The sequence below is a fragment of the Astatotilapia calliptera genome, chromosome 15 (genome assembly GCF_900246225.1).
Source record: "Astatotilapia calliptera chromosome 15, fAstCal1.2, whole genome shotgun sequence".
Lineage (NCBI taxonomy): Eukaryota > Metazoa > Chordata > Actinopteri > Cichliformes > Cichlidae > Astatotilapia > Astatotilapia calliptera.
In genome coordinates this window covers 10,464,273-10,489,971 of record NC_039316.1, presented here as the reverse complement: position 1 = coordinate 10,489,971, position 25,699 = coordinate 10,464,273, and the positions used below count along the sequence as shown (strand labels likewise).

Sequence of the window (25,699 nt, the reverse complement as noted above, 5' to 3'; positions counted from 1 at the left end):
ACCATTTGTTAGAAGGCGACTGTGTTCTTCATTGTAACCATGAGTTAGAGTTGCAGTAAGCAGAATGAGTCGTTTCTGTCGTGCGATATGTGGGTATCGCTTCTCGGCCTTTTGGCTAAGATCAAGTGTAGTATCTGTTCTTATCAGTTTAATATCTGATACGTCCCCTACCCGGGGACCATATATTAAATTGATTTTTGGAGCAGGGACATGGAATAGGGGCTTGCTCCGTCCACTCCACGCATCGACCTGGTATTGCAGTATTTCTAGGAACGGTGCACCCCCTCAAGCTGTGAAAAACAAATGGCATTTGACTCAACAGTTTGTGCAAAGAAATTTCTTATACGCTAGATATATGCGTGCGTCTGCATATCTGGACATTGTCTTCGTGTAATCTTCCAAGGTTAGTCAGACTGAAATCTTGCGACTTAATATTTGTGAATGACTTACATTTAACTATTACCACAATTACTAAATCCTGCCACTTGGACTGACACGTGGCTGGACACACACTTTCTATGGGAAATCAAAAAAATATGTCGTTTTCAACTGCAGTTACACTATTCTGGCTCCAATCCTGCAGTTACCTCTGTTGTCCACTAGAGACCAATAGAAGTCTTTAAAAACCGGAGGCTGCCATCTACAAGGACTCATGTTGATTATAGGTTTAACTCTTCTCTTTCTCTACATACTGCAGCTTTCTGTCCTCTGTGGCTGTAAATTACATCGTTTGAAAAAAATAAACCACACAATTTTTTCTTGGCTTTTTAGCTAAAATCACCTGTATTGTCTGTTGTTTCCATTTGTGGATGGTTAATAGTGCAGAAGATTGTTTTTCTGTTTTCAGGATTACATGAAAACATTTTGGAACAGATCATTTTTGTATATAATAAATCTTAGGATAGTATTGGTTTTGATGATTTATAAAACAGCTGTGTGCCGTAGCCCTGGTAGTGTGGATCCTTAGTGTGTAAAGAGTAGATACCTCATGTAATATGTGTGAATGAAAATCCATGGACTTTATAAGAGTCCTCCATTTATGGCTATGATCCTAACAAACAAGATTAATACGTTTCTTTCTCCTACCAATCTTCCTGTTTCCTAAAGGAACACGCATGCACAATATATATGCACCAGGATGGCCGAGTGGTTAAGGCGTTGGACTTAAGCTCCAATGAGCGCATGCTCTCGTGGGTTCAAACCCCACTGCTGGTATAATTTGGAGCCTCATGACTGGTAAACTGAAATGTATCTATGGGAGCAACAATGATCAATAGGAGTTTTTAGGAATTTGCTGTGAGCAATATCCCCCCACCCAGTCACCCCCATAAAAGCTGGGATGTAAGACAAGAAAGACAAAACAGAGGTCTGTGCCAAGGTCGCCCCCTCTCAGTCTTACTGTACATGTTATATGTAGAACCATTGGCTTGTGCAATTAGGGAAAGCCCAGACATAACAGGACTACAGTTACCGGGAGGAGAAACATTAAAAATTTAACAGTATGTAATTATCATATTATGAAAACAATTATAACGCCAAGAAAGTTATAAAAATGAATTGAAGACGCTCCGTCTCAACGACCGCTGATTGGACTGCAGGCGACCACGTGATTTTGAATCTCATTAACCGGCATGCGCTGACCGGCGTTTCAGAAACTAAAGTGTCGTCATATATGTGGCGCCGTTTAAAAACTGAAACATGCCGACCATAGTTATATTGTGATGTTTCGGAGGTAAAACGTCAGTAAAACATCGACCTGTCCTCTACCATTTGTTAGAAGGCGACTGTGTTCTTCATTGTAACCATGAGTTAGAGTTGCAGTAAGCAGAATGAGTCGTTTCTGTCGTGCGATATGTGGGTATCGCTTCTCGGCCTTTTGGCTAAGATCAAGTGTAGTATCTGTTCTTATCAGTTTAATATCTGATACGTCCCCTACCCGGGGACCATATATTAAATTGATTTTTGGAGCAGGGACATGGAATAGGGGCTTGCTCCGTCCACTCCACGCATCGACCTGGTATTGCAGTATTTCTAGGAACGGTGCACCCCCTGAAGCTGTGAAAAACAAATGGCATTTGACTCAACAGTTTGTGCAAAGAAATTTCTTATACGCTAGATATATGCGTGCGTCTGCATATCTGGACATTGTCTTCGTGTAATCTTCCAAGGTTAGTCAGACTGAATTGTTGCGACTTAATATTTGTGAATGACTTACATTTAACTATTACCACAATTACTAAATCCTGCCACTTGGACTGACACGTGGCTGGACACACACTTTCTATGGGAAATCAAAAAAATATGTCGTTTTCAACTGCAGTTACACTATTCTGGCTCCAATCCTGCAGTTACCTCTGTTGTCCACTAGAGACCAATAGAAGTCTTTAAAAACCGGAGGCTGCCATCTACAAGGACTCATGTTGATTATAGGTTTAACTCTTCTCTTTCTCTACATACTGCAGCTTTCTGTCCTCTGTGGCTGTAAATTACATCGTTTGAAAAAAATAAACCACACAATTTTTTCTTGGCTTTTTAGCTAAAATCACCTGTATTGTCTGTTGTTTCCATTTGTGGATGGTTAATAGTGCAGAAGATTGTTTTTCTGTTTTCAGGATTACATGAAAACATTTTGGAACAGATCATTTTTGTATATAATAAATCTTAGGATAGTATTGGTTTTGATGATTTATAAAACAGCTGTGTGCCGTAGCCCTGGTAGTGTGGATCCTTAGTGTGTAAAGAGTAGATACCTCATGTAATATGTGTGAATGAAAATCCATGGACTTTATAAGAGTCCTCCATTTATGGCTATGATCCTAACAAACAAGATTAATACGTTTCTTTCTCCTACCAATCTTCCTGTTTCCTAAAGGAACACGCATGCACAATATATATGCACCAGGATGGCCGAGTGGTTAAGGCGTTGGACTTAAGCTCCAATGAGCGCATGCTCTCGTGGGTTCAAACCCCACTCCTGGTATAATTTGGAGCCTCATGACTGGTAAACTGAAATGTATCTATGGGAGCAACAATGATCAATAGGAGTTTTTTAGGAATTTGCTGTGAGCAATATCCCCCCACCCAGTCACCCCCAAAAAAGCTGGGATGAAAGACAAATGAGAGGTCTGTGCCAAGGTCGCCCCCTCTCAGTCTTACTGTACATGTTATATGTAGAACCGTTGGCTTGTGCAATTAGGGAAAGCCCAGACATAACAGGACTACAGTTACCGGGAGGAGAAACATTAAAAATTTAACAGTATGTAATTATCATATTATGAAAACAATTATAACGCCAAGAAAGTTATAAAAATGAATTGAAGACGCTCCGTCTCAACGACCGCTGATTGGACTGCAGGCGACCACGTGATTTTGAATCTCATTAACCGGCATGCGCTGACCGGCGTTTCAGAAACTAAAGTGTCGTCATATATGTGGCGCCGTTTAAAAACTGAAACATGCCGACCATAGTTATATTGTGATGTTTCGGAGGTAAAACGTCAGTAAAACATCGACCTGTCCTCTACCATTTGTTAGAAGGCGACTGTGTTCTTCATTGTAACCATGAGTTAGAGTTGCAGTAAGCAGAATGAGTCGTTTCTGTCGTGCGATATGTGGGTATCGCTTCTCGGCCTTTTGGCTAAGATCAAGTGTAGTATCTGTTCTTATCAGTTTAATATCTGATACGTCCCCTACCCGGGGACCATATATTAAATTGATTTTTGGAGCAGGGACATGGAATAGGGGCTTGCTCCGTCCACTCCACGCATCGACCTGGTATTGCAGTATTTCTAGGAACGGTGCACCCCCTCAAGCTGTGAAAAACAAATGGCATTTGACTCAACAGTTTGTGCAAAGAAATTTCTTATACGCTAGATATATGCGTGCGTCTGCATATCTGGACATTGTCTTCGTGTAATCTTCCAAGGTTAGTCAGACTGAAATCTTGCGACTTAATATTTGTGAATGACTTACATTTAACTATTACCACAATTACTAAATCCTGCCACTTGGACTGACACGTGGCTGGACACACACTTTCTATGGGAAATCAAAAAAATATGTCGTTTTCAACTGCAGTTACACTATTCTGGCTCCAATCCTGCAGTTACCTCTGTTGTCCACTAGAGACCAATAGAAGTCTTTAAAAACCGGAGGCTGCCATCTACAAGGACTCATGTTGATTATAGGTTTAACTCTTCTCTTTCTCTACATACTGCAGCTTTCTGTCCTCTGTGGCTGTAAATTACATCGTTTGAAAAAAATAAACCACACAATTTTTTCTTGGCTTTTTAGCTAAAATCACCTGTATTGTCTGTTGTTTCCATTTGTGGATGGTTAATAGTGCAGAAGATTGTTTTTCTGTTTTCAGGATTACATGAAAACATTTTGGAACAGATCATTTTTGTATATAATAAATCTTAGGATAGTATTGGTTTTGATGATTTATAAAACAGCTGTGTGCCGTAGCCCTGGTAGTGTGGATCCTTAGTGTGTAAAGAGTAGATACCTCATGTAATATGTGTGAATGAAAATCCATGGACTTTATAAGAGTCCTCCATTTATGGCTATGATCCTAACAAACAAGATTAATACGTTTCTTTCTCCTACCAATCTTCCTGTTTCCTAAAGGAACACGCATGCACAATATATATGCACCAGGATGGCCGAGTGGTTAAGGCGTTGGACTTAAGCTCCAATGAGCGCATGCTCTCGTGGGTTCAAACCCCACTGCTGGTATAATTTGGAGCCTCATGACTGGTAAACTGAAATGTATCTATGGGAGCAACAATGATCAATAGGAGTTTTTAGGAATTTGCTGTGAGCAATATCCCCCCACCCAGTCACCCCCATAAAAGCTGGGATGTAAGACAAGAAAGACAAAACAGAGGTCTGTGCCAAGGTCGCCCCCTCTCAGTCTTACTGTACATGTTATATGTAGAACCATTGGCTTGTGCAATTAGGGAAAGCCCAGACATAACAGGACTACAGTTACCGGGAGGAGAAACATTAAAAATTTAACAGTATGTAATTATCATATTATGAAAACAATTATAACGCCAAGAAAGTTATAAAAATGAATTGAAGACGCTCCGTCTCAACGACCGCTGATTGGACTGCAGGCGACCACGTGATTTTGAATCTCATTAACCGGCATGCGCTGACCGGCGTTTCAGAAACTAAAGTGTCGTCATATATGTGGCGCCGTTTAAAAACTGAAACATGCCGACCATAGTTATATTGTGATGTTTCGGAGGTAAAACGTCAGTAAAACATCGACCTGTCCTCTACCATTTGTTAGAAGGCGACTGTGTTCTTCATTGTAACCATGAGTTAGAGTTGCAGTAAGCAGAATGAGTCGTTTCTGTCGTGCGATATGTGGGTATCGCTTCTCGGCCTTTTGGCTAAGATCAAGTGTAGTATCTGTTCTTATCAGTTTAATATCTGATACGTCCCCTACCCGGGGACCATATATTAAATTGATTTTTGGAGCAGGGAGATGGAATAGGGGCTTGCTCCGTCCACTCCACGCATCGACCTGGTATTGCAGTATTTCTAGGAACGGTGCACCCCCTGAAGCTGTGAAAAACAAATGGCATTTGACTCAACAGTTTGTGCAAAGAAATTTCTTATACGCTAGATATATGCGTGCGTCTGCATATCTGGACATTGTCTTCGTGTAATCTTCCAAGCTTAGTCAGACTGAAATCTTGCGACTTAATATTTGTGAATGACTTACATTTAACTATTACCACAATTACTAAATCCTGCCACTTGGACTGACACGTGGCTGGACACACACTTTCTATGGGAAATCAAAAAAATATGTCGTTTTCAACTGCAGTTACACTATTCTGGCTCCAATCCTGCACTTACCTCTGTTGTCCACTAGAGACCAATAGAAGTCTTTAAAAACCGGAGGCTGCCATCTACAAGGACTCATGTTGATTATAGGTTTAACTCTTCTCTTTCTCTACATACTGCAGCTTTCTGTCCTCTGTGGCTGTAAATTACATCGTTTGAAAAAAAAAAACCCACACAATTTTTTCTTGGCTTTTTAGCTAAAATCACCTGTATTGTCTGTTGTTTCCATTTGTGGATGGTTAATAGTGCAGAAGATTGTTTTTCTGTTTTCAGGATTACATGAAAACATTTTGGAACAGATCATTTTTGTATATAATAAATCTTAGGATAGTATTGGTTTTGATGATTTATAAAACAGCTGTGTGCCGTAGCCCTGGTAGTGTGGATCCTTAGTGTGTAAAGAGTAGATACCTCATGTAATATGTGTGAATGAAAATCCATGGACTTTATAAGAGTCCTCCATTTATGGCTATGATCCTAACAAACAAGATTAATACGTTTCTTTCTCCTACCAATCTTCCTGTTTCCTAAAGGAACACGCATGCCGAGTGGTTAAGGCGTTGGACTTACGCTCCAATGAGCGCATCCTCTCGTGGGTTCAAACCCCACTCCTGGTATAATTTGGAGCCTCATGACTGGTAAACTGGATGGAATCTATGAGAGCAACAGATGTGATTTTTAGGCATTTGATGTGAGCAATATCTTTCCCACAAAAAAGCTGTGATGCTGAACCCAAAGGGAAAATTGTTAAATGGTTAATGGAAAAACTCCAAGCTTTTGGATTAATTACTAAAATTAATGGCTATAAAAAGAAGCTCACTGTTAATAAAATGAATACATTAAAATTGGGAGGGGTCACCTCTTTGAAAGGCAGTTACACTCTTTTCAACATAACATTGCAAAGAATTTGGGTATTTCATTATGTGTGTGTATGGAATTAAACAGAAAAAGACTAAATCAATTCTTACAAAGCAGCTTGAACTCAGCCGGGCTTGTTTTTGTTAGCTGGCTTGACGAATCCTAAAACTCAGTCAGAAGTGGTTCCTCAACGTTCTTTTTAAACAGTTTTCCTGCTTCCCACTCTGTGCACAATCAGAGGGTTTTTTCTGTATGTTTCGGGGTGCAATGTATAACTAATGTAGAGAAACTTAGCTTGCGTTAATGATACTAAATAAATCTAGTTACTTCATCCAGTCACATTACAAAGAAAGAAAAATAAAGATGCCACATAGTGATAAAAGAGACTATTTACCCTCAAATTATTTTCAATTTAAAATGCTTTAAAAGGGCTTATATGACCTTCAATACACAATTGTATTATTTTGATTTACATTAGAAACAACATCCCAAAATTTTCAGAAGACAGTTTTAAATATTTTTAGACCAACTTTAATCCAAATATGGAAAAAAAAAACCCTCAAAGTCACTGTTAAACAGCAAGCAGCTGTCAATTTATTTAACTTCGGATCCTTGCTCCTTTCATATCAATTATTAATAAGGGGGGGAAAAATGCTGCTGCCAACACGGTAGCTTTGATCTGCAATTTAAAGAAGGCAAAGAAAAAGAAAACATATTCTGGAACCTGTTATTAAAATGTATTTAAACTCCTTGAGCATTTTCACAGTAATCCACTGTAGTCTGCAGTTAAAACACTGCAAACATTTATCCAGAGATCATGAGCAGTCCATGGCCAAAAAGTAGCACTTCTCCTGACAGTTTGCGTTTATTTCTGTGTGATGGGGAATGAATTCTGGTCCATCAACTCTCCAACTCTCTCCTGGAGTGTTTGAACCACCTCTGCAAGAATGAACACGTGCGTGTCGTCAAGATCCTTGAGGATGAATTTCTTTCCCAATGCCATCGTTTCATCCAGGTACAGGAGAAATTGTTTCATGGCAGGATCACTGCAGGAAGAGAAAGTTAAAGTTTCGGCTACTTAAAAACAGATTTCTGTGAAGCTAACTACAAATATTTCTTGGCAAAGTTACAACCTTACCATTCAACAAGGACACCTTTGTGCACGTTGACCATATTGACAGGTGCAGAGAAATGGACAGTCGAAGCTGATTAAAGAGCTGAACACCTGCAGCACAGTAAACAAACCGACAGCTGAAGGCCTCAGGTAGAAGCAGCTTTACGGCAGCTAAACCATTATTAAGCCACCAAACAGTCAGATAAACGCGTCACATGTTTTCGGACATTTTAATAATACTTTTATTACCATTACAACAAAGAAAATACTTGTAAACGTTCCAGTACAGCGTATGCTAGCTCTTTGTTTTAGCACCGGTTAGCATTTTGCTGCTACCATTAGCTCAAAATAGCATGGCCACAGGCATGTTCTGCTACATACCACGATCTTAAATATCTAAAAGAGCAAACTTCATGTACATACCTGTCTACAGTTAAGCGAAGGATTAACATAAAGCAACAAACAGCCGTTTATCTACCCGAGATCTCCAGCTGTTCCTGTTAAGTTTTCAAGGCATTGATGGGTTATGTAAGGTGTGCGCCAAGGGACAATCTTCTGATGTCCAAATATCGCGTTAGCGTGTTTTAAAAGTTTTTGCTGCTTCTGTGCTGCTTTTCTGTGCTTGGTAAAAGGTATCATATCAATACCGTGGGTTTAAAAAACTACGCTGTGTATAGATGAGTGAGTATTATGAAAAAAATAATGCAACATTCGTACCCAAGTGCATAAAATCCATTACAAAAACTGCATCATGACATTGATGCAAAATGTAAGTTAAGATCCAGTATAAAATACAGTACTGTGCCATTTCCCTCCTTCTGTCACTAACAGGAAAACTATGACAACTTGATACATACATACATACATACATACATATATATATATATATATATATATATACAAACACTCAGAACCACTTATAAGGTACAACTGCTCTGCTGCTCCTTAAGGCAAATATCCAATCAGCCAGTCACGTGGAAGTATTTTAGTGCACTTAAGCATGTAGACATGACAACCAAGATGACCTGCTGAGGTTTAAACTGAGCATCAGAATGGAGAAGAAAGGTGATTTAGGTGACTTTGAATGTGGGCTGATTGTCGAGTACTTCAGAAATTGCTGGTCACTTGAGCTACAACCATCTCTAGGATTTATAGAGACTGATCCAAAAAGAGAGAAAATATCCAGTGAGCAGGAGTTCTCTGGGTAAAAATGCCTCAGAGGAGAATGGTCAGACTGTTTTGAGCTGACAGGAAGACAACAGTAACTCAGATAATCACTTTTTTATATTCAATGTATGCAGAAGAGCATCTATGACTGAACAAAACTTTGAACCTTGAAGCAGATGGGCTACAGCAGCAGAAGAATAAGGTAAGAATAGGAAACTAAGGTTTCCGAGGCTGGTTTAATGGTGTAGGAAATGTTTTCCTGGCACAATTTAGGCCCCTTAGTTCAACCCATTTATTGTTCTGGACCATGTCCATCCTTTTATGATAACAGTGTACCCATCTTGTGATGGCCACTTCCAGCAGGATAAGACATCATGTCACAAAGCTCATATCATGTCATACTGGTTTCTTGTAGGTGGCAATGAGTTCACTGAACTCAAATGACCTCCAGTGACCAGATGTTAATCCTCTTGAGCACCTTTGGGATGTGGTATATTCCTATCATGGATATTCAGCTGACAAATCTGCAGCACCTGTGTGATGGTATCATGTCAATATGGGCCAAAATCCCAGAGGAATGTTTCAAGTACTTTGTTGTATTTTGTACTTTGTATATAGAAATGCATAGACTCATAAACCCTCAAACGTTACACATTTATTCATTTCATTGCCAGCATTTAGGACTGCTAGTGGCAGTGGGGGCTGCAAACACATGTATTAAAATTAATTTGCTTGATCGGTCCCATACAACTGCATGTGCAATCTGAACTAAATGTATGAACTCAGGTCCACTTGAGGTAAGGCTTGGGAAAGAGTATGTTTTGGCACATAAGATGATAATCACACTATAGTTAGAGTAAAACAAATACATATAAAAATAAAGTCTTAAACCTTTGCTCTGGTCAAAAGTCGAGTTGCATGAGTAGCAACAAAATGTCAGTGCATTTTTAAGTAAATACAGTAGATAATGAGCATTGTGTATCCCATGATTAGCTGGTAATAAATCTAAAATAAAAGGAAATCTAGATAAAATTTCAATGTGCTTAATTTACTTGTAAACATAAGTTATTTTCTTTATAACTTAGCTGATGTAGCATTAAGAGACCTATCTCAGTGGATGACTTAAAAAACCCCAACAACAAAAAACGCACCCTGCTATCGTTATCACAACTGACAGGTTTCCACAAATTAGCTATACTGCAATCGCATTTGTGGTGCTTTATGTGAATGTGCAGTTATTTCTCTGTTTGGTTTGGAGTGTAGTATACATTTCAAGTATACAGCAGGTGGTCTCAGTGTCATTGTTTTCATAGATTTCTGTCAGTGGGCGATGTAGCTCTGCAGAGCGTCCAGGATGAACTGGAGGCTGCGTTTGTATAGAAACGAGTCCTTCCTCTCTGGTTTGCAGATGTTTAGGTGATCTACGTCCACTTCAATGAGCTCACCAATCCCGAGATCTGAAACCACAACACGATGAGACGCAAGACACTGCTTCAACTATGTGTTGTTGTTGTTTTAATATTTAAGCTGTACATTTCAGACATTACAGTATTTGGAGTTACATACTTGCTGACTGCGTTGGTACCACAAGTATCTTGATCATGGGTCCAATGTTTGTCGGTAGAGTCTCTGCAAAGCTCAGCACCTTGAAATCCTTTTCTTTGGCCAGGTTCAAGAAGTTGTCATTCAGGCTGCGCAGAGCTGGTGAATCTTAAAACACACACATCAATTCACATTAGATGCTGAAAGAGTTCCATAGACCGCAGAATTCATCATATTCACTGACCTTTACAGAGTTCTCTGACTTCTATGGAGGGGAAGAGAAGATATCTAACATTGACAGAGTACTCTGCCATGAAGGTGCCGTAGTGAGGAACACTATAAAACATAATCCCTTTGGTGTTCTGTAATAACCCATGCATGTCTGGGTCCTGTAAGGCATCCAGCAGCATTTTCTTTACAAGCAGTCCTGCAAGAGAAACCAAATGCAAGAGGATAGATTAGTAATTTTTGTTTTTCAAATTGGATTCAAGGGATCTGCATAAAAGTCCGACATGCTTGTGGAAGGAAAGATGTGGGAGAAATACCTCCCATACTGTGGGCTACCCAGACCACAGGCCTTTCTCCAACTCCCGCCAGCTTTAACTTCTTTAGCAGCTCCTGACTTCTGTAGGCTAGAGACATCCTGGAGAGACAGATAGTCAACCCTTTTTAATCTGTTGGAGTAATTAATCCAAGGGTACCCGACTTTGCAAAAATATTCTATTTTACCAAGAATAGCACCTTAATCACATGTAGACCTATAAAGAAACTACAGACTTATAGTTGTTGTTTTTTTTACCTCTGATTCTCAGCAGGACACTGGGCCATCCAGTCACTTAGATGACTGTCATACTCCACCGACAGCACTCTAAGATTTGGACAGTCAGCAGCCAACCATGACTGACAATAAACAGTGATAAAACAACACGGAAGAACACTGAGATAAATCTTAAGCTGTGTGAGACCTCAGAAACACTGGAAAACACTGAAACAATCCATTAATGTAATGAGAGGAATTAGGTGCCTTTGTTACCTTTGGCCAGCACTCTGTATAGTCATCTTCGCGTTTGGCTGCCTCCTCTTCCTCTAATGCATTGCGGTCCTTCTGCCTCCACGTCTTAAAAGCTGCCCCTAGAATCCCGTGGATGAACAGCACGTCTGCTTTGATTGGCTGACTGGAAATTGAAAACATTGTCAAAGATGACGGTTGGGTTATAACAATAAAATAATATGACGTTAATGCATTATGTAATAACTGAATTTGTTTTCCTACTTGCTACGTGTTTGTGGGTGCAGGATATAGACGCCATCTGGGTATTTCTCTTTTACTGTCTCCCTATCCAGGTTTGCAAGAGCGCGAGCTGCGTGAGACGCCTGCATGATGTGAGGGCACTGCATCATCTCAGCCAGGACAGACACCCAGCCTGCAAGTGTTTTATGGGTAAAGTAGGGGGAAAAAAACAGGAAAGTGTGAGGAGTACAATAACATTTATAAGTTGGGGTGGATAACTATAAAAGTAAACACATTTTTTGTGATGGTGAAAATCGAATCTCTAATTGAAACAAGCACAACATATATTTTAGACCTTACTTTCATAACATCTTTAGCGCACCCAGTCAGGATTACACATAATCAGAGCTGTCTCCAGTTTATTCAGATTAGTTACAGACTTACCGGACTGGGCTATGGCCTGATGGGCACCTTCATTGAGAGCCAGGTTTCCGATGATGCGAACAATGTTCCTCTGAATCTTCATAGAGTCTGTTCTTAGCTGATAAACCCTCTGGAGAAGCTGTAGACCTCCGTTGGCAACTATGTGGTCACAGTGGCTCCTTACCTGCAGATCACAAAGTATTAACCACAAGGCAACATCCAGACAGCGGGCGCATAGAATTGACCTTAATACACTGCTACAATGACCACAATGAGTAGTAAGTAAATAATCAAGCCACCGACTCCAGACTAAATCACCTTTGGATGCACAATGATGATGATTACCTTTGAGTGCTGTACCAGTGCCTGCAGACAGAAGGACTCCACCTTCTCAGAAGGAACAGAGGTAAGGCTCTGGGCATAAGGCAGCCCATTGCCACCAAAACTCCACAGACCACCCTGAACAATGAAGCGCACGTGTTAATGACAGGATATAGAAACTAGCTTCTTCTTTTTTTCTTTATCACATCCCAGTGACTGTTTTTAGTTTTAGACCTGGCCTTCCTAATGACTGTACATGTATGTGTACATCTGTGATTGTTACCCTTTGTGCTGCCAAGGACTGAGTGCTCTCTCTCAGGGCCAGTGAGGTAAAGTACCGAACACATTTGTCCACCTCAGTTTGAGGCAGAGATGCCAAAAGCTGCCTCAGTCCGTCCTCCGCTGACAAACCCTGAGAAGATCACAGCACATCTGTGAGGTAGGCATTCAAATGGTAACTATCCTAAAAAGTAGATTTGAGTACCTCCTCCAAATCAGGCAGTGCAGGTGGGTGACGGAAAAACCTCAGGTCTACCTGAGGCATCCGGGCCAAGCCCACTGCTGTCCGATGGTCTATAACCTGGGCTGCCGTCTGGTACTGGTAATCTGGATTATTCAAAACAGGTGTGATCTAAGACCAGAGCAGGTCTCTGTTGTGTATCAAATTAACGTGACAGGAAACTTTTAGGGTCCTTTACCATGCCAGTGGTGATTGTCTGCAAGCTCCTGAACAGCCTCTAGTCTGATGGCTTTGTTAGCTGACTGTGTCTTCTTCAGCAGGACCCACAATGCCACCTCATGTGGGTCAGCATCCACATGACTGAAGTGCTCTAAGACACAAAATTACGGAACAAACTGACCGTCTGAACATTTACAAAATAAAAGTGGAGACGTGTTCTACTAATTCCTCTAACTGGACCTTTTAGCAATTCTAACTACAACTAAAAGGTTAACTACTAGTGTCTACTGCACCACCTTTTAGATTACTACAAGAGCTAATGAGCTACAGTACAAACCTTGCAGGAGTGAAACTTGTGTCATCAATTTGGCAGCTATTAATTTGTAAAAGGTTAAAGTAAACAAAAGTGAATGTAACTTTTTGTCTGCGGATTTAAAACTACAGGTGGCTAAAAACAAAACAAAAAAATCTCAGACTTGTTTATTCCACTCACTTTTACAAGATCCACACCACTGTAAAAGCTATGTGGCATTCAAAACAGGATGTGCATGTGCAAAGGCAGGTGTTTCCTTTGGTCTCTGTGCACATATGTCACATAAAATTGACTAAATGACTACAGTTTTCTGAGCATAAACACTTGCCCTGCTATTGGCAATAATACTTTTCAGTTCAAAAAATATTAGGGGCATTATCGTGTATCTGTCTATGTTATTGGTGAATTGGTGTTTGTTAGTTTCTTACCATCGAGTGATTGCAGTAAAAGCCTCGAGGATATTTCCACAAACCGTCTTGCTGCTTTATGAAGTTCCCTCCTTGCTTTGTGTGTAAGTCCTGGAAGAGATGCAGAAAAAAACAACTAGCCACTACTCTCTTGACAAAATTTAGAACTGCATTTCTATAACATTATAAAGACAACATAAACCATTTAGAAATGCTTCCCTGTAGAGGTGGCTAATTAATCAAATTTGAGTCAGATTAATTTATATTTCCATTTTTATAATAAAGATTCTGTTTTTTATCTTTCACTATAAATCCATCTCATCCTTATAGCATTTGCACCTCCCCGAAAGCCTAAACACATTCCCTGCTATACTGTTGTGTGTTAAGTTCACATGTATTTATTTTAAGTTAAAAGTGAAGTAGCGCATTATGAGTGATTACTGCTTAAAATGATCATGATCATATGTTTCGGCATAGTCAAGCCGCTTATATTTGAGTTTATAAGTTGATTGTGAAAGCTTCCACTAAAAAGGTCGAGGAAGTAAAATCACCCAACACCAAATGGCCCAAAGTCCTGGCAGGAAAGGGAAGACAGGAAGAATGAAGGCAGATGTCACTGCCCCACTGAACATAAAAAACTCAACAACACTTTCTCATACAAGAACAAAATGGGGCCACTCAGCATATTTGTCAGATAATGCCCTCCCACAGTAGGGAAGAAGGAACATGTCCAAAACCCAGTAAATTTAAATTAAAAATCTAAACAGGTCTTACTACATTTATAGGCTAGTGGAAATATATAAATAATTTATACAGCAAAAGAGGTTAAAATGACAGATTTAGTACAAGAAGAAATACTGCAATGCCAAATGGGAGATGCTACATTTGACCTTGTGTATTTTCACAACAAAACGTGTAATTCGTCCCAAAATACGTCCGACACTAGATGGAGGTATGTAGAAACAGAATGTGAATATTTTGATGCAGTGAGAAAATGTAGAACTACAAACACAGTCGTACAACAGGCAAAAACATCAAATATGAGACTCCGTGATGCATTTATAAATGTACTGTTTATTCTGGGATTGTCCTACAAACACCAGCCAGGGTTTGGTGAAAAGTTGTGACTGAGTCCAGCAACAAAAGATATATAATGTGTCATGTTACCCATGAGGTTGTTTAGGATAGCATTAATTACCTCCAGTTAGGTTGTCTTTTTCATCTGAAGGAGTGGCCCTCAGATAGATGTACGACTTGTTCTTCTCCTGAAGAATTGCACTAGTGTCAATGGTCACAGCCTTATCCAAGGCTATCACCTCATAAGTAATAAAAAGACAGCCCCTGCAGAAAGGAGCATGTTTAATAAGCTATGGGACAGAGATCATTCTTCTCTCACACGCTGCATAAATCATTCTTTTAATAATGTAGCTTACCCCAAGACAACTGCGCCAGTTACTTTAGCAACTTTCCCTAAATGCCAGCGAAGAGGAAGATCTTTATTTTCAACGTGTTTATTGAAATTTATTGTACAAGATTGCTGATTTGTCTAATAACTTACTTAAATCTTTCCACTGAAGCACTTTCTTCACACTAGGCGGCCCAGCTGTGCTCAGCCTCCGACAACGGATCCAGCGCAGAGCGGCTGCGGACATCCTTCCCCTGTGTGCCCTCCCAGATGTGCGTGTGTTAACCAGAATGCTGTCCAACCTATCTGACCAAGTCACAGACGTGAGGACAGTGTCTGATAAGGCACATAACGGTATGTCAACGCAAAAACGACCCGATAATTACATTTAATGTTATCATGTCAGTTTAAACACTTAGCAGTGCTAACATTTAACTCGTGACAGTGCTAATGGTGAACTAATCTAAAGCATTAATATAATCAAAGACCATTAGCTAAACGTTAGCTAGCCACACAGATGGGTGTAACTGACAGCTGGGCTAAAATTACTTGAGTAAATAACATAAACACCGGTAAGTCTCCGCCATAAAGCCAAAGCTGGCATGAACACCCAAACGTAATCCGGGTGAAGCTAAATGAAGCCTTAGCTGCCACTAACTTGGTGGAGATTAGTTAGCATTTGGCTATGATTGTTCTAGCTCTGTGCAAGGCACCCAAACGGCTAATGGAGTAACCCGGTGGACATGTAGTGGATTAATGTCCATTTCTGATAAGCGAGTTTACCGTATTTATCGATGGACACGTTTTAAAAGAACTACGATAACGTCCTCCAAGACTGCAGCCGGTGTAAATAAACACAACATAAATTTGTCCCACAAATAATACGTCATCCACTGCAACAGTTTTTTTTATTGACCGCTTTAGAGGTTCGGTGTGTGAACTGCAAGATTACGCAAAAACGACAGTGTAAAAAGTAAATATGTCACGGGGGGAAAGAGGAGGGGCGAGAGTAAGAGAGGCATCAAATAAAGACGGTAATACTGTTACAATGCGATATTATAAAATCAAAAATGTTTATAGCCTTCTTGTTGCGGGAAGGATAAATTGTGGTCACATAAAGTTTAATTTCCATTCATGAAAATAGGGAAGTGTGGCTTCTTATTGGAGAACTGCAATTTATGGATGTGAAATTTGGCAATATCAGCAAACTGATAAGAATAGATGGGTTAGAGGAGGGGTGTCAAATATAAGGCACAGGGGCCAGAAATAAGCTGATGAACACTCCAATCGGGCCTCACTGGACAGCTTTAGGAAATGCGAAGAGAGTCTGTTTTAGTTTGACTTTTAATATAATTTTGTATCACAGATTTATCTTTACTGCTAAATACCTCCTATGTGGCCACACCTAAGTAATTAGGTAACAGATAATAAAAAAAAATATATCAGAAAAGTTCCTTTTCTTCACTACAGAAATTAATGGTTTTTTTTTTAACAATGGATACAAATAAAGGACGTGTTCTGTGAATAAACAAAAACTTTGTGTTTTGTAATCACAGGATTGACAAAGATATAGCTACCAGAACCTTTTCTGTAATTTTACACGTTTATTTCTTACAATTTAATTCTCATACATATAGATTTCTTTCATTCACTACAGCAGTGGATGAATCTTTATTATGTAGAAAAAAACTGAGATGTTCTGTTGAAATTGTGCTTCTTTGTCAAATATTAAGATAATATTCAATAATCGAATAACCCATTATGAACGGACAGAAAGAAGAGTTTCATTGGTCTGGCCCACTTAAGATCAAAGTGTGCTGTATCTGGCTCACAGTTTAAAATGAGTTTGACCTCCTTTCTCTTTCTCAGTCAAATATGTACCAGATTTATTTAAAGTGAAAATTTGACAAAATGTTATTAGAACTAAAACCAGTAATGTCTTTTCTACAACTCTTTTCCATAAGTACAAGACAAAAATATATATAGGAGGACATCTGTGGGAAGGTCTGACAAAAAGAGCAAAATATATCTATCTAAACAGAAGTGTATTTTTTACATGCAGTAACATATTTGTTATTACATGTTTTTTACATTTTATTTGCATTTTTAACATATCATAAAACTTTTAAAAACTTAAACACAACTCAAAACATTGTTCTTTCTTCTCAAAACTGATTTCTTTAACCAAAACAACACGCACATACCTTTACATTCCTACAGAACATCAAAAACCAAATTCAGAAATTCAGGAAACTACTATAAAAATTATTTGTGTATTTTTGGCCATGAAGCTACATATTTAAATCCATGCAAATGTGTAAGAGTAAGTTTATTTTTTCTTGTTCTGGTGAAGTGTAGGGAGTTTTGTCCAAATATAGCATTTACAGTTCTACATATATCTCAACACCAGTGTTACCTGTTTCATGTAGTATATGGCAAAACTCAGTAATTCCACCATGTAATGTTAGTACAGTGAGAAACATTGCCAAGAAAATCAGTGCAGAGATACAAAAAGGTAACAAAAGAAGTATTTATTGGTTACTATAATACAAAATGTCCCACTGAGCAGCTGCACACATTTCACTGGAAATATTGGCATGGCTGAGCCTTCCTCTTCCTCCTCGTCCACGATGGCCTCCGCTGCCTGCTAGTCTTCCTCTTCTACACTTGAGGCCTCTTTTATACTCTGACACATGACTGAATTGTTCTTCTAGTTGAGTTTGAGGAGGTGCATGACGAGTGAGAGGAACTGGTAATGATTGTGTTGCCTTTTGAAGGCCAGTGTTTTGTAGGTGAAAAAAGCGTGTTGAATAATGGATTTGTGTGTCAGAAATGTGCAAATCTTGGATTTATAATGATATTTGAGTGAGACCAGTAAAATTGTGCTAAGAGTTTGGCATTTTGGAGTCATGTTTTTAGATTTGGTTGTATAGTTCTTTTTTGTGTGTATTAAATGTGGTAAACTAATTAATTTAGTTTCCATAGTAGGTTTGTTTGTTTCGGTTTAGTTTTTAGTTTGCATTGTTTAAAAATTTTAAGTTTTAGGTTAGCTTTTATTATTATTTTTCTGTCTGGCTTTAGTCAGCTGTAAATACCTTAGCGATTATGTGTTTTGCCATTACGAGTGCTGCTCATCGTTTGGTCCTGTAAAGTTTAAGAGCTCTGTAGGGATTGTGTCCTTCACCTTTCAAACTTTACTGTTGTACACAAGTTCCTTCTTCAGGAAACAACAGTTAGGACAGTAATAAAAATGACAGCACAGCTGCACTGTAAATATAGCAGTCTAACACAGCTATTACTATTATTGTATTCTGGCTTTTTTTTTGCTCTAGAGTGCATTACTGTGGAACAACACTATAGTCTTGAACTGTTGGTAGCTCATATTTGAGTGAGTGCTAGGTTGAACTGCATTGTAAGGTGACTACCTTGACTTTTACGAAGTGTGCTGGAGAGGTTTCATGAAAATCAACATAGTAGCAGTTCATAGTACAATGGTTCAGACATTTGCTTGCCATGCAAAAGGTCACTGGTTCAGTTTTAGCTGGCGATTAAAAGCCCATTTGTGCTTGTACCAAGGGAGCAGCTGAAAGTAGCTATAGGTGGAGTGGTAAAGGACAGAACCCATTACATTTTGAGATTGCTCAGTATCCTTTCTTTATACCCAGAGGCCTTATTGGAAGAATTATTCACTTTTTTTTATATATTTTGTGTCAGCTTATGTGAAGAAATGGTTGTCCTGCCGAGTCCCTCCAGACCTGTTGCAGACCAAAATGTCTGCACTGAAAAGCCTTTTTGAGTCTTGCTTTATTGCATTAACTTAAGAGCAGAGTCCAGTAAAATACATTCAAAACATACAGAACAAAAATTCTTATACCTAATGCCCACATTTTCTCACATGTCACATTCGCAAGTGCTGTTCATGCAAACACATAAACAAAATCATCTTGAATATGTGATTCAGAAAATAAAAAACATCAGGTCCATTTAACCAAGTTTTCATCATGAATTTGATAAAACATCAAATAGTCTAATGCACTTTATTAACTACAGGCTTACACACACTTTTTATTTATCTTTTAAGCTTCACGTGTACAATCATTACATCTTTTCTTGCATAGTTATTATACGACCTGCACGGAGAAAGCATATGTCTTGCCTTACATTATAAATAATCACCATTGACAGGATGCAACACCATTCAAATAACTTTTTACAATTTCTTTTTTTGTATAAAAGTATCTAATGATGAAAGGCAAATATGTTTATAAATATATAGCAGATTTGCTAAAAATTATGTAATTTCAGGAAGTTATTGTGTTAAGCAGGGCACTTAGCTGAGCTTGGCCTCTTTGTTTTCTCCACTCCAGCTCCACCTGATCATAAAAATCATTATAGATTTAGTCCAGTTTGGAAATCCATTCGTCTCCCAATTAGTATCAGCCAGTGCTGCTTTCACTCCTCTTAGGTTCGGGTTTCCTGATAAGCTCTGATTATGCTCTCATAAGCTGGAGGTGGGGTCTGCGTAGCATGAAGACCTCTGACACTGTTCCCCCAAAATGACTCTGGTCTTGGTGGGGTGGCAGCTGGCTGGGCTACGCTTTGAGCTGATCCAGTTGATGTAGTCAGAGGTGGTGTACGTGGCAGTGTGGTTTGGCTCCCCTCCTCTGCCTCTCTTGCAATTTGGCTGCACTGGAGGAGCGGGTGGAAGGTGGAGCCCCTGAAGCTGGATTTATGCGCCATTGCGTCAAAGTGATCTTGAGAGGAAGTCTGGCGGTGAAAGGTGAAAGCAGCTGTCACTAAGCTGTTGTTGCTTCGCCGGTCATAGCTGCTGCTGCGGTTAAAGCCTGGACGATGGCGGGAAGAAGTGTGCGAGCGGCGATGCGGGCGGCGGGTGATGCTGGCAGAGCCTGCTTTGTGTCGGGAAAACCAAGTAAGCATCACATAAACTAGGGCGCCCAAGAGAAGGCCCACTGCCACAGAAGCACAGAAAGCTATAATCAGGTGGTCTGTGAAGAGAGAAGCATACCATTTAAAAAAGGATCATTATAAAATGATCTGTGCTGTAGTATCTTTTTTATATCGCAAATATTCCCATTACAAGTCTGTGAAAAAGTGTTTGCTCCCTTTCCTGCTTTCTTCTTTGTTTATATGCTTTAAATCATTAAATGAAATTGTAATATTAGACAAAGATAACCTGAGTAAGTATAAAATGCAGTTTTAAATTATGGTTTAATTTATTAAACCATCATTTTGTTATTAATCAGTTAATTCATGATTCCCTGTGTGAAATCATGAATGAACTGTGATTAGCCAAATTTTTTCAGAAGTTCACTTCAGTTTCACAAGCCACTCTTAGGTTTGATTACTGCCAGACCTGTTGTATCAAAGAATTACTTAAATAGAACCTGCCTGACAAAGTGAAGCAGGCTAAAAGATTTCAGAAGACAGCACATCGTGCCAAGATCTAAAGAAACAGCTGAGAATCAAAGTCATTGATATCTATCAGTCTGGAAAGGGTTATAAAGCCATTTCTAAAGCTTTAAGGCTGGGAATCTGAACTTGGAACAGCGGTGAACCTTCCTATGAGTGTCCGGCCTACCGAAATTAGTCCAAGCGCACATACATAACTTATGGAAGGAGGTCAGAAAATAACCAGGACAAAATCTAAAGAGCTGCAGGGTTCACATGTCTCAGTTACACTTAGAATTCATGACTTGGCAAAAATGGCATCCAAGAGAGAGTTCCAATAAGAAAACCACTGGTGACCAAAAAGAACACAAAGGCTTGTCTTGCACTGCCAAAAAACATCTTGGTGATCCCCAAGATTTCTTGAAGGCTTGAGTACCTTTACATCTGGCATACAACTAACACATCATTTCATAAAAAGATCACCACACCAACAGTAAAATAAAATTCTAAAGGAGAATGTCTGGCCATCAGTTCATGCCCTAAAGCTCAAGTACACTTGGGCTATGCAGCAGAACAGTGATCTAAAACACATCAGCAGGCCCACCTCTGAATAGACAAAAACAAAAATGTAGGCTTTGGAGTGGCCTGGTCAAAGTCTTGACTTAAATCCCATTGAGTCTTTTTTGACATGACCTTAAAAAGGCCATTGATGCTGGAAAATCCTCCACTGTGGCTGAATTAAAACAATTCTGCAAAGAAGAGTTTGCCAAAATTCTACCACAGTGATGTGAAAGACTGATTACCAGGTATCACAAATACTTGCTTGCAGTTCTGTGTGGCAAGTGTGGAACAACCAGTTAATATTTCTACAAATGCATATAAAATTGACAAAAAGATACATTTAGATACATTTTTTGATGCTCTCAATACAACATCAGAAATTAATTTGGATCTAAATATCCTTCTGGATCCACACAGTCAATTAATGCACAGGTTGGAGGGTTTTTCAGCTTTGGTGAAGTTATACATCCTCACTGCTCTTATGCACATGCAGTGCATCTAAATATCCTTTATGGTCTTTTTTTTAATAATCCACTGTGAATGCAAGGGATTTAATGTGTGCTAGGAAGAAACTGAGAATTGCCAGACGTGTCTTGAAATATGGTGGCCCTTGACAAAATAATAATAGGCTTTCCTCTGCCTGTGTTTAACAGATTGAGCGTCTTGGAGAAAACAAACCAACTGAGTTTCATTTCCACACACGCACACACAGACAAAAAATGAAAAGCTGTTGACATATTCTTGCTCTGTGCTACTTTGCCTTGGATAAAGCCAACTGAGCATGCTTGAGAGAAGGAAGAGAATGTAGCAGATGAGACAAATACCACTGGACTTATGCCAGGAAAAGAAATCGGGTTCCCCTCAATAAAATGTTCAAAAAGTTTGAACCTGCTTTGTTACTAGACCACATTTCCACAAGTTTTTTTTTCTCTAATTTTGGAAAATGGAGGGCAGACGCTAGTAAAAAGTCATCTGGAAATACCATTAGGGAAAACTGAAAAAAAGAAAACATCAGCAGCAAGTATGTCTGTGTAGGTTCTCAGTCATCCAGGTTATGGTAATCTAAGGAGCTTAGAAAGAAAAGTGACTGGATTGACATTAACATTGATTCAGTAGGTCACATGATAGGGTGAGGTTTCACCTTAAAACTCAGATAATGACCTACACCTTTGTTCATTTGATGAGGCACCTGATCAATAGTGGGTCAAGTACCCTCTTAAGGGAAAACTCCCACTAGGGCTTAAATACCTGGGACTCTCCACCATTTGGTTTTAGAACAGAAGAAGATTCTCGAATGAAAGGTGAAACGTCCTCAAGAAACTTAAAGAAGTCCAGTCGCTTTTCTTTCCACGCTCCTTAGATGAGCACCAAACAGATCGAGCATTCTTAGAAGTCTGAAAAGGTTTCTTTGAATATTCAAATTTGGATGATAAAGCTTGGTTCAAAAAGGCACCAGGCCCGCATATTACATCTATTCTAGGAGGCGATTCAAGCTTGAATTCCTGAAGGCACCAATCAGAGCAACCACATGAAACACACCAGCTAAAAGAGAAAGAAAACTCAGAAAACTCAGAAAACTCACCAACGTCGGCAGGCTGAAGCATTTCCAGAAGGAAATTTGTGTTGTTCGCAGCCATGACTTAATCTGCTTTGTCAAAGGAGAGGAAGAGAGACTGAAGCTCAGTTCAGTCTGTCTGTTCCTCGTCTTCTCCCTTCTCTCCTGTCAATTCTTTCCTGTCCTTTTTTATGATGGGTTTTCCTGTCTTTCTGTCCCGTCTCTTTTCCTGTTCCCCCTACTTTCTCCCTCTTCTCCTTTGCTCACTTTCCCTGTCAGTAACGTCCGACTTCCTCAAAAGGAGACTCAGCCCAGACGCTCGCAGGGCTGGCAGCTAACTCTGACAGTCAGCTTGTTTATGGAAGCGGAAAACTACACTGTCACATTTCCTGCTTTTCTGCTGGAAATTAGCAACAGGAGGGGCTTATCTACTCAGGACAGAGATCCTGGAGGTATAGAGACGGGGTGTTTCTGTAATCACTTCCTCTCTCATCATTTCCTTCAGGTTGATTAAAGTAGAAGAAGGATCACCACCGCAGGAGTTAGTCCTTCAGCTGTTACCATATGAGAGTCTATTACAATCACAAATATTTTTCTTCCTTTCAGAAATGATAAATATTTCAATCTCTTCTTTTTCTTCTTCCGTCACAGAGACCCCAGGCGACAAGCCACCACCTTGCACCAGAAGTTACATTTCTGGGGCTGTAAGGGGCATTGAAAGGCAAATCTCCAACTGAAAATGGTGATTGTAATTTTGCACGTGTCTTTAACTGCAGCATTTGTATTGGTAAACTCAGTGTTTCTTCGGTGCCTCTCTCTCTATCAAAACCAAAGTTGCCTGAATTTGAGAGATTCATTAAAAAAATGTAATTTGATAAGAAAGAAGAGCTGCTCAGCTGCTCTTTTGATACACCAACATTTTTATTTCAAGTTCTTTTTTACCGCCTTCTCTCAACAAATCAGGATATAATGCACTGAAATGAATCGCTGTGTTTTTGATCCCACGCTAAACTAAGGAAAAAGAATAGCAGTCAAATCTGCTGCAAATTCATCAATTCAGTCAGGAAGAACGATGCCAGTAGTCACATTGGTATGCCTCTGAGGTAGACCGGCCCCTTTGCTCCAACAGCAGCTTTTTATTTTACTTCTCCGAGTTGACCCCTGATCTCAGCTTTCTCTAAACATTCACTGAGTCAATGGTTTTTTGTTTTTGTTTTTAAAATACACAATTATGAGCATTTTACTCAAAAATCTCTGAGAGTTTATTGTGTTAAGAGAGCTTTAACCTTCTTACTGGCAAAGAGAGAGTAAGGGAGAGAGACTATCCCAACCAAAGCTTGAACTTCCTTTAATTGTTGGCTCGGCTGTATGACCTGTTGAAAATAGTATGTCAGGCCATTGTTTTCTGATATAGAGAAGCTGAAGGCCAATAAACCAATATGTTGATATGTGGCGGAGACATTCTTTAAGCTTTTATAGCTTTTGTTCATGGCATTTATCAAGTGTAGCAGGGCGGAGTGGTGGGAAATAACTGTGCAGTCCTTAATGTCTTAATGTCTAAAGTAAAGAAATACACATCCAGAAGTACTTCAAAGATTTAGGTAGCAAGGAAAAATGCAGATTTTACAGATTTTTAAAAATTAATATTTTATAAACCTTCAAAGCTGTGGCTTGTATCAATGTGCTTTTCTGGAGCATGTATAAAATTAGTAAAATAAAAATAAACAGGTGATACTGTTTTGTTTTAAAGACATTGCATTGGTTAGAAATTAATGCACCAGGGAGCTACTCTCTGTGTTTCTTCTGTCCCCGCTTTGATCAGTAGATGGAGCAATACTCCAGGGTAACTTCATATCTCTTTATGTGATCTGAAAGTCAGAGAGCATGTCTGCTGCCACCCTGTAAACATTAAACATCTGTAAACATTAAACATCAGTCAAAATGGGGGGAAAGAGTTAGAAAAACATCTCTGTTAGCTAATTAGCAGACACAAATGATAAAAGGGCTGAGGTTATTTATCTTTAATATTTGCACTGTACTTTTGAATGTGTGATGCAGTCTGTTTGCAGACCTCCACATAATGATTATTCAACAGTATTGCACTCAAAAAAAGCCATGCTTTCTGCATCTTAATTAATAATGGGTGGCAGCCCTTTAAGGCAAGTACATTTTTACACAATTTTCATGAATTAATTACATAAATAATTGTGTCCTTTTTGCTACAGAAAAACATGTAAAAGGCTTCTGAGTTGAATACATAACATACATCAGTATAACTGGAAAGATTCACTCATGTTTCAAACATGTTTCGTGGTAAACAACTTTTCAGATACAATAATTCAGGACCCATAATAGATTTGCAGAACAGCGTTTCTCTCTTAGCATGTTGATTTTTGCCATGCATACAGCAAACTTTCTAATGAGATTTCAGAAAACTGCTGACTATGCATGAAAGAGATTACCATGCTAGCAGTCTTGCTCCCAGCTCTCTGGCTGTGCAATGATTAGATAAGAAAACGGATCTTAAAAGGGTTACTCTTGGATGGTTTCCTATTGACCTGAGTGTTTTGTCTCTGCTCTCCTCTGCTGCAGCATTGTCGACTTTCTCTTTCGCTGAATCTGTTTTGGTCCACGGGGCGCTGAACGATAGAGGTCACCTCGAGCTGAGCTGTGTAAAAATGTAGGAATCAGCAGTCCATTCCTGCTGCAGAGCAGCCGGCCAATCCAGCGAAATCCCACAACATTTCAGTGCACTGACGAGTCAAACGGCTGATTCTGACACATGTACATTTATTGGGAAGGAGTTCCTGTATAGCTGATACTGAATTCACCAAGGTAAATCTTTTGCCCCA

The 25,699-nt window shown here is 39.3% G+C and overlaps 4 protein-coding genes and 7 non-coding genes across 13 annotated transcripts in view; 8 read left to right on the top strand and 3 right to left on the bottom strand.

The window, feature by feature from the left end:
- Positions 1 to 95: 95 nt before the first annotated feature.
- On the top strand, positions 96 to 286 carry LOC113007178 (U2 spliceosomal RNA). The gene has a single exon (XR_003269868.1). It is a non-coding gene; the product is annotated as a U2 spliceosomal RNA (small nuclear RNA).
- An 846-nt stretch (positions 287 to 1,132) lies between these two features.
- On the top strand, positions 1,133 to 1,215 carry trnal-uaa (transfer RNA leucine (anticodon UAA)). Its single transcript has one exon. It is a non-coding gene; the product is annotated as a tRNA-Leu (tRNA).
- Positions 1,216 to 1,860: 645 nt separating this feature from the next.
- Positions 1,861 to 2,051, top strand: LOC113007176 (U2 spliceosomal RNA). The gene has a single exon (XR_003269867.1). It is a non-coding gene; the product is annotated as a U2 spliceosomal RNA (small nuclear RNA).
- Positions 2,052 to 2,897: 846 nt separating this feature from the next.
- Positions 2,898 to 2,980, top strand: trnal-uaa (transfer RNA leucine (anticodon UAA)). Its single transcript has one exon. It is a non-coding gene; the product is annotated as a tRNA-Leu (tRNA).
- A 637-nt stretch (positions 2,981 to 3,617) lies between these two features.
- LOC113007175 (U2 spliceosomal RNA) lies at positions 3,618 to 3,808 on the top strand. Its single transcript, XR_003269866.1, has one exon. It is a non-coding gene; the product is annotated as a U2 spliceosomal RNA (small nuclear RNA).
- An 846-nt stretch (positions 3,809 to 4,654) lies between these two features.
- On the top strand, positions 4,655 to 4,737 carry trnal-uaa (transfer RNA leucine (anticodon UAA)). Its single transcript has one exon. It is a non-coding gene; the product is annotated as a tRNA-Leu (tRNA).
- A 645-nt stretch (positions 4,738 to 5,382) lies between these two features.
- On the top strand, positions 5,383 to 5,573 carry LOC113007215 (U2 spliceosomal RNA). The gene has a single exon (XR_003269893.1). It is a non-coding gene; the product is annotated as a U2 spliceosomal RNA (small nuclear RNA).
- Positions 5,574 to 7,121: 1,548 nt separating this feature from the next.
- On the bottom strand, positions 7,122 to 8,398 carry gtf2h5 (general transcription factor IIH, polypeptide 5). 2 transcript variants are annotated; one of them, XM_026193872.1, is made up of 3 exons: positions 8,258 to 8,398; positions 7,859 to 7,945; positions 7,122 to 7,766 (listed from the first exon to the last, which is right to left on the bottom strand). In XM_026193872.1, exons 2-3 carry the CDS (start codon positions 7,891 to 7,893, stop codon positions 7,586 to 7,588), a joined length of 216 nt encoding a protein of 71 aa, XP_026049657.1. In that variant the 5' UTR covers positions 7,894 to 7,945; positions 8,258 to 8,398; the 3' UTR covers positions 7,122 to 7,585. The 2 variants fall into 2 exon arrangements, with proteins under 2 accessions (XP_026049657.1, XP_026049659.1); XM_026193874.1 differs by having other exon boundaries at positions 8,313 to 8,396.
- Positions 8,399 to 9,636: 1,238 nt separating this feature from the next.
- serac1 (serine active site containing 1) lies at positions 9,637 to 16,249 on the bottom strand. 2 transcript variants are annotated; one of them, XM_026193868.1, is made up of 18 exons: positions 16,106 to 16,249; positions 15,476 to 15,658; positions 15,351 to 15,387; positions 15,116 to 15,258; positions 13,939 to 14,028; positions 13,535 to 13,570; positions 13,217 to 13,348; positions 13,003 to 13,124; positions 12,802 to 12,930; positions 12,543 to 12,656; positions 12,219 to 12,381; positions 11,817 to 11,967; positions 11,577 to 11,718; positions 11,343 to 11,443; positions 11,089 to 11,186; positions 10,788 to 10,970; positions 10,568 to 10,711; positions 9,637 to 10,458 (listed from the first exon to the last, which is right to left on the bottom strand). In XM_026193868.1, the coding sequence occupies exons 2-18, from the start codon at positions 15,567 to 15,569 to the stop codon at positions 10,322 to 10,324; spliced, it is 2,016 nt and encodes a 671-aa protein (XP_026049653.1). In that variant the 5' UTR covers positions 15,570 to 15,658; positions 16,106 to 16,249; the 3' UTR covers positions 9,637 to 10,321. The 2 variants fall into 2 exon arrangements, with proteins under 2 accessions (XP_026049653.1, XP_026049652.1); XM_026193867.1 differs by having other exon boundaries at positions 15,476 to 15,624.
- Positions 16,250 to 19,109: 2,860 nt separating this feature from the next.
- On the bottom strand, positions 19,110 to 23,225 carry myct1a (myc target 1a). Its single transcript, XM_026193871.1, has 2 exons — positions 22,875 to 23,225; positions 19,110 to 20,328 (listed from the first exon to the last, which is right to left on the bottom strand). The coding sequence occupies exons 1-2, from the start codon at positions 22,927 to 22,929 to the stop codon at positions 19,784 to 19,786; spliced, it is 600 nt and encodes a 199-aa protein (XP_026049656.1). The 5' UTR covers positions 22,930 to 23,225; the 3' UTR covers positions 19,110 to 19,783.
- A 315-nt stretch (positions 23,226 to 23,540) lies between these two features.
- syne1a (spectrin repeat containing, nuclear envelope 1a) overlaps positions 23,541 to 25,699 on the top strand; it is a 150,867-nt gene continuing 148,708 nt past the window's right edge. Inside the window, exons 1-2 of the mRNA XM_026193859.1 lie at positions 23,541 to 23,589; positions 25,440 to 25,682. The gene's annotated coding sequence lies outside the window, so the exon portion shown is untranslated. The remainder of the gene's footprint in view (positions 23,590 to 25,439; positions 25,683 to 25,699) is intronic.